The sequence below is a fragment of the Lactuca serriola genome, chromosome 5 (assembly GCF_051521515.1).
Source record: "Lactuca serriola cultivar US96UC23 chromosome 5, Lser_US96UC23_V15, whole genome shotgun sequence".
NCBI lineage: Eukaryota > Viridiplantae > Streptophyta > Magnoliopsida > Asterales > Asteraceae > Lactuca > Lactuca serriola.
In genome coordinates, this window is record NC_136412.1 from 36,946,622 (window position 1) to 36,954,260 (window position 7,639).

A 7,639-nucleotide genomic window follows, 5' to 3' on the forward strand; every position below is an offset into this window, starting at 1 on the left:
TCCGAACGACGGCGAAACAATTATTGACATTCTGGATGATATTCTCATTAATGATCCACATGATCTTATAGGTTCATTAATTGAGTTTGTATATCCTTCAATTTTGGAAAAGTACAAGATTACAACTTATTTTCAAGAAAGAGCAACCCTTGCTCCAAAGAATGAATTTGTTTAGGAAATAAACGACTGTTTGCTATCGAAGTTTCCAGGAGATAAGGTTGAATATTTAAGTTCAGATAGTATATGGCGATCTAAGTTTGTTCATGATCAATTTGATGCAAATTCATACTCACCTGATGTTTTAAATGGTCTAAAAGTATCGGGTCTACCAAATCGTAAGTTAGTTTAAAAATCGGTGTTCCAGTTATGTTACTGAGAAATATTGATCAGTAGAATGACTTATGTAATGGCACAAGACTATAGGTTATATCATTGGGCAAACGTGTTATTAGAGCATGTATCATATCTGAAACTAATATTGGAAACAATACTTTTATTCCAAGAATGTATTTAAGTCCATCAGAAAAAAAATTTCCTTTCAAATTCCAAAGAAGACAATTTTTATTGGTCATATGTTTTGTAATGACTATTAATAAGAGTCAAGGACAATCGTTATTCAAGGTAGGTTTATTTCTCTACGATTATGTATTCTCACATGGTCAATTGTATGTCGCTTTATCTAGAGTTCAAAGCAAAGAGGGATTAAAATTGTTAATTTAGATAATGATGGTAGACTCACAAATAAAACTTTCAATGTTGTTTATAAGGAAGTTTTTGGAAATTTATAAACAAATTTTTTTATATCATCTTTTATTTAGTTTTAGTAAATTACTATCTTTGTAAATTAATATATGGTTTCCAATTATTTGATTACTCATTACGATTTCAAATTATTAATAATGTTTTTTCTTTATCAAGCATGTTTTTTTTACATATCTATAAATGGATAATAAATTAGGAGAAATTTAGTGGTTTATAAGTTATTTTTCTAATACTTATTAAATACTTACAAATGACAAGAACTATTCATGGTTTTTTCTAAACTTATGATATCTTATTTTATTAGACAATCAAAATTATGATTCTATTTATAAAATCTATATATTTTTACTTAATCAACCGTGGTTTTCCAAGGGTTTAAAACTAGTATGTAATAGAATACATCTAAGCATTCTACAAATTTTAGTTTGCATATTGCTATTATTAGTAAAGAACGATTGTGGGTTAATACATGTAAGTATGCTGCCTTTACAGGTCAAATGTAAAGCATATTCCCTGTATATTGATGGTGAGAGTAAAGTAGATTGCTATTTTCTACAATTTACGCAATTTAACTATTGTCAAATCAGATGGATCATAAGACTTTACCTCAAAGCGTCCCAGTTAATACGTGTACCTAATATTTGTTTTCTTCATAAATTTAAACAAACATGACATTTTTCTTCCATTTTAACTTTTTACACTTTATAGAAAAACACTATTTTTCTTTGCAATCATTAAACAACATTTTATTTGGCAACAAAAAGTAAACCAAAATTGGCTAAAATATTCATCACTCTGTTAAAAAGCGAAAAATAAACACACAAAAAGCTACAAAAACATGTAACCATAATATCTCAACCAAAAACTCATGGAAGGATCATAACAACTAACAAACCGCATCAATTATCGTTATATAACCAAAAGTTCTTACCATGTCCAAGTCCAAAATCTTTCTGAATTCTAATATCATCATTGCAAAATCACAAATCCGTTGGCTTAACTTTTTATATATGCATACACATTTAGCTCAAAAAATGTGTAACAAATGTATCAAATCGTCATATCATATTAAATATTTGTTTGTATTTGTGTTGGATTTTTATTCTATGCATGATACATGAACAAGCTGTTCCCTGTTGAGCATGCAATAAGATTGGTTTTCGGGTGCCATGATATATGCAGCAATTTGGACTTTAAGTCACAAGAAAATTCGTTGTTTTCTGAAGCATCGTGACCTGAAAAGCAATGAAGCCAATGAATATAAATTTGTAAACATATCAATAAATTTAGAATATTAGAAAAAAGAATTCGAACCTTGTTTGTAAAATCCACGTGTCAAGTTACTCAGTGATGATCTTCTGGCCCTTGAAACTGATTGCTGTTGTCGCTTTCTGAAACCAAGGCCCATAAGAAATGTGAAGATATATGCCCATGTTTTTTTTTTTCTTGTTGAGTTTTTAATTTACAGAATGATGAATTGTAAAATTACCAAAATGGACATTTGATATGAATTATTAATTTTCAAATGTGAAAAAGTTATAATCAGATAGATTACCTATAAGAATGTCTGCTAGCTTCCAGTGTAGTTCCATCTTCAGTTCCAACTCCATTAGAGAATATTCTCATGTGATTGCTAAGTCAAATAACAAGTGGATAGAGCTGCATAAGTTTACAGGTCAAAATGCAAGAAGAAGAAACTTTTGCAATGGATATAAGATGATACTCGAATTTACCTATATGACCCTGTCGCAAAGTGATTCCCATCTCCACTAATGCAGCAATCGAACTTGTCAAATATGGCGTCGTTATTATACAAATCGCATAACTGCATTACGGAATCAAGCACATAAATTAACTGATATTCTGATTCAATTATTTTAGGGTTAAAATATAATCAAATCAATCGTGTCTGTCTGACCTTTGGGCGAAGATGCTCGTGAATTTTATATGTCACAACTGGTGACGTCGGCATACGCATATCCCACAGCTGAAAAAGTAAGAAAGCATCCATAGCTATAAGTACAAATACGATCTTAAGGGTTAATTTGAATAACCGACCTTTAAATTCATGTAGTCGCGACTTAAGATGAGTCTTCCATCTGTTGCGAATTTTATACTAGAAATTGATGCTACGATTTCTGTAAAGAAAGTTTTTTGCACTCGAGATTCCGTATCTTGCAACCTGTAAAGAACGATTTCTGTAAAAAAAAAAAAAAAGGCAATTTTTGTTTAGAAAATAGGGTACAATGAACTTACATTGTAGCACTACGATCGCATAATGCTGATTGTCGCATGTCTACTAGCCGAATAAAACCCCTTGAGCTGCTATACGCGAGCAAATTACAATGCAGTAGATGAAACTCTGCTGATGTTATAACCTCTGTCGTGAAGTAAACATAACATCATGAGGTGAATACAATTTTCAGTGCTTAAAATATACGAAATTGGAAGAATTTCTACCTGTAAGATCATCCATGTTTGATGGCTTCATGTCAATGATATTGAAGCATTGGTCGCTCACCTCAAGGTTCCACAAATTAATCCTAAGGTCATCAGCAGAGATAAATGTCTCCCCATCACTACATAAGGCACACAACACCATATCAAATACTAGTTAGTAGAAAGAATCCTTGTCATCCCATTTCACGAAATAGCAAATGTACTCTACTCATTTTTATCAATATAAACAATGTACTTTAAGTTTAAAGATTAAATTACCTATTATTAGAGATAGAGTTGATATTATAATCATGAGCATGCCCAAACATCCTCCGACATCTTGCAATAGCACCATCCACGATATTTTCACCCTAAACAAGGAAATTGCAAGTAAAAATATTTTAGGAGACATTTTCAAATCTTCATTTAAAGGCCTATGGATAGGTTTTATAATCAAATAATTAAGTGATGTGTAAATGTTAGATTTTACAATTACTAACATTCATATATCCTGTAGAAGAAGGGGAGACATTTGTCTTGATATTATCTATCCATTCTAGCTGGTGACCATTAGCAACCGATGATTTAGATTCATGGCTAAGAAAACTGCTTTCAGACAAAAGAGCACTCTCTGAAGAAACACTACGAGTAAGATCCATTTCCTTCACTTTCTTGACTTTTCGTTCCTTAATCTGGCTTTAGAAACAATAAAATGTATTAGTGTCGCTATATTTTCAAATTGCAAAGCACGATTATCATAGCAAGAGTTAAAAATTTTGAGAAGATTATACCTTCCAAAGTTTGATGGTCTTGTCGTTCGTTGAGAGCATAAAGAGTGATCCGTTCAAGGTCGTGCACCATTTCAACTTGTTGACCTTCTCTTCGATTTCCACACTTTTTAAATAATCAAACTGTGAAACATATAATAGTATTATAATCGCAATTTGAACGAAAATATACATGCACGTTTGATTGCATATGTGTAATAAGAATATAACACCTCGGGCTCATGACTTTGGAATTCTGTCTTGTATCTATACTCGGGATGCTGTATGACCACATCATCCGATCCTTCTGATGCATTTCTCAAATGTTGCTTACTTGTCACCTATGATTACAAACAAACAAGAAAACATTATTTAAGACAGATAAAAAAGAAGTAGTAAAATCCATACAAATTCGGTTGTGTTTGTTAAACAGGACAAGACAGCATAGAACTAAATAAACTTTCTAGGCTATTTTTAATGATGAGGATAAGTGACATTCAAGAATGAATCCTCTAGGATGAGACATTAAATTGCAATTGCTGCCTCATTAAGAGCATGGGTGCATTGTCAAAGCACATTGACATAAGTTTTGGTCACAATGCAAACCAAACACAGTAAAAGTGGTCGGCCGACGACAGAACAGTTTGTGACATGACATGGCAGAACAGACTGTAGTGTATTGACTGCGGATCAGCCGACCAATTCTGTCATGTCATGTCACACACTTGTAATGTCACAAACTTTGCTAAAAAGAAACAAGAATGTGGTCCTCACATCTTTACTAGCTTTAGTTTCGAAAATCACAACACGTCCTCCTCGATCTCCCACAGCAAGATAATCACCGCTCTTGTCAAATTCAATAGCAGATATGACATCAACTGAACAAGAACGAATAAAATTAAAATCAGATACATGAAATCTTGACCACAAATTCTACATTGGAGACCAAAAATTTTTTAAGAGTGCACTTCTGTAATTAATCAGAATATGAAATCTTTGACCACCATGATTGAAGCCATTAGTGCTTAAAAATCTTTACACAACCTCAAGGCCAGAACTAATTAATAATATCTCTAGGAATGCAAGTCCTCCGTATAGTAAACGAACTTAATATCCTTCGAATAATGAAAGTTATAAGAGAAAATTTGAAGAATTACTGTTTTCAACGTCTTCGCCTGGACGACGTTCGCCGAAAACCTGAGAAAATTTCCAGTCGAGAGGTGAAGAGGAGTTGGCCGCCGTGGAACTCATTGCGTCTTCTGTTCCGGCGGAGAAGCGCATGTGATCGGAGAATTCTACAGGAATTTGTAACCAACGTAACTGAATCTGCTCAAGATTATTCTTATCCACTTGAGTTTCTCCGAAATTCAATTTGGATTCTCGTTAGCCACGAATGTGATTTTGTCGTCTTGTTCTTGATTCTGGAATATATAGCCGTGCTAAACAGCGCCGTCTATGCGCATTGTGCCATTGTTGATGACGTTGCGCAGGCGGGCCACTCTACCAATTATGTAGATTTTTTTTATATAACCCCTTTTACTTTTGCAACTGTTTATCATGAAAACATTTGTTTTTCTTTTTCTCAAAGTGACCCCTAAATTGAAAAGGAATAACTTCGATTAGTACATTAGTTAATTTTAGGGAATATGACTTATTAAGGTAATTAAATTTTCGGTATGTTTATATCTGGATAACAATTTTTTTTTTGTACACATGTAGGTAACAAACTTGTTGGAAGTGTTCATATATGACCATTATGACCTGCTATAGCAGGTTAAATCCTAGATGTGAACGCTTTCAACAAGTTTGTTACCTAAATGTGTACAAAAAAAAATAGTTATCCAAATATGAACAAAACGAAAAGTAAAAATTAAATTACATGAATGGTCTATGTGGTTTGGGGGAATTTGTGTTTTTGTTCCCTAACTTATTTTTTTAACTTGGATGGTCCTTAGTGTTTATTTTTGTTGCATGTTTGGTCACTGTTTTACCTAAAAAGATTATTGTGCCCTTATTAATTTATTTTTTAATTAATTTTCTTATTTATGTATTTATTTTTTACATATTTAAAAAAAAAAAATTAATAGACCACACATATTTGTATCTCCTCGGATGATCCCTACTGTTTATTTTTTAATTAATTTATTTTTTTAACTCGGATGGTCCCTATTGTTTAATTTTGTTACGAACATCGTCTCTGTCTTACCTAAAAAGACTATTATGCCCTTATTAATTTTCTTGTTTATGTACTTATGCTTTATATATTTAAGAAAAATTAATAGACCCCACATATCTATATCTCCTCACCATCCCATCTTTCATCCTTCTCAACTTCTATTTATTTTTCATATTTAGTGATATCGACGTCTTTATCATCACTTCTTTTTTCGGTCCTTCAACTTCGTCAAATTAACACCACAACCCACTAAAGATGAAGAGACAGTAGGTTATGGTGTTGGTTCGCCAGAGTTGAAGTACCAAAAAAAAGGATGGTAAAGACGTCGATGTTACTAAAGATGGAAAAAAATAGAAGTTGGGGAGGATGAGAGTTGAGATAGTGACCAGTAAAACCCACATTTAAATTTCTCAAATGTGGTTTCAGGTTTACGGTGAGGAGATACATATATGTGGGGTATATTAATTTTTTAAATATATAAAAAATAAATATATTAATAAGAAAATTAATTAAAAATAATAATAAGGGAAAAATAGTATTTTTAGGTAAGACAGAGACCAAACACATAACAAAAATAAACAGTAGGGACCATCCGGGTTAAAAAAAAATTAATTAAAAATAAACAGCATGGATCATCTGAGTAGATACAAATATGTGTGATCTTATATTTTTAAAATATGTAAATAATAAATACATAAATAAAAAATTTAATTAAAAAATAAATTAATAAGGGCACAATAGTCTTTTTAGGTAAGACAGGGACCAAACATGCAACAAAAATAAACAGTAACGACCATTCAAGTTAAAAAAATAAGTTAGGGACCAAAAACACAAATTTCCGCAAACCACAGGGACCATTCGTGTAATTTAATTTTTACTTTTCGTGTTGTTCATATTTGGCTAACTATTTTGTACACATCTAGGTAACGAACTTGTTAAAAGTGTTCACATCTAGGATTTAACATGCTAAAGCATGTCATAATGGTCATATGTGAACACTTCCAACAAATTTGTTATCTAGATATGTACAAAAAAAAATAGTTACCTATATGTGAACATACCAAAAAGTTAATTACCTTAATAATTCATGTTCCCTTAATTTTATATATTCTTTTTCTTTTGGGAAATGGACTTAATAAGGTAATTAACTTTTCGGTTTGTTCACATCTGGGTAACTATCTTTTTTTTGTACACATTTAGGTAACAAACTTTTTGTAAGTGTTCACATATGACCATTATGACCGGCTGTAGCAGGTTATATCTGGTCATAACCAGTCATAATGGTCATATGTGAACACTTCTAAAAAGTTCGTTACCTAGATGCGTTCAAAAAAAGATAGTTACCTAGATGTGAACAAACCGAAAAGGTAACAGTAAAATACGCGAATGGTCCCTGTAGTTTGGGTAATTTGTGCGTTTGGTCCATAACTTATTTTTTAACTTAGATGATCCTTACTATTTATTTTTGTTGTGTATTTGGTCCCTGTGCTACCTC

General features: G+C 31.9%; 1 protein-coding gene across 2 annotated transcripts; it reads right to left on the reverse strand.

Annotated features, from left to right (window-relative positions):
- Nucleotides 1-1,712: 1,712 nt before the first annotated feature.
- Nucleotides 1,713-5,376, reverse strand: LOC145052318 (serine/threonine protein phosphatase 2A 55 kDa regulatory subunit B beta isoform-like). Of its 2 annotated transcripts, XM_079000121.1 has the most exons (14): nt 5,126-5,375; nt 4,743-4,846; nt 4,202-4,309; nt 3,993-4,112; nt 3,702-3,893; nt 3,481-3,572; nt 3,223-3,341; nt 3,019-3,142; nt 2,821-2,944; nt 2,681-2,749; nt 2,496-2,587; nt 2,318-2,395; nt 2,077-2,153; nt 1,713-1,997 (listed from the first exon to the last, which is right to left on the reverse strand). In XM_079000121.1, the coding sequence occupies exons 1-14, from the start codon at nt 5,247-5,249 to the stop codon at nt 1,867-1,869; spliced, it is 1,554 nt and encodes a 517-aa protein (XP_078856247.1). In that variant the 5' UTR covers nt 5,250-5,375; the 3' UTR covers nt 1,713-1,866. The 2 variants fall into 2 exon arrangements, with proteins under 2 accessions (XP_078856247.1, XP_078856248.1); XM_079000122.1 differs by lacking the exons at nt 1,713-1,997; nt 2,077-2,153 and having other exon boundaries at nt 2,323-2,421; nt 5,126-5,376.
- Nucleotides 5,377-7,639: the final 2,263 nt, after the last annotated feature.

Coding starts and splice junctions, on each gene's coding strand:
- LOC145052318 (XM_079000121.1), bottom strand. CDS start 5,249: ATGCGCTTCTCCGCCGGAACAGAAGACGCAATGAGTTCCACGGCGGCC. Junction 3,894..3,992: donor AGACCATCAAACTTTGGAAG/GTATAATCTTCT, acceptor TTCTAAAGCCAG/ATTAAGGAACGAAAAGTCAA. Junction 3,143..3,222: donor AAACATGGATGATCTTACAG/GTAGAAATTCTT, acceptor ACTTCACGACAG/AGGTTATAACATCAGCAGAG.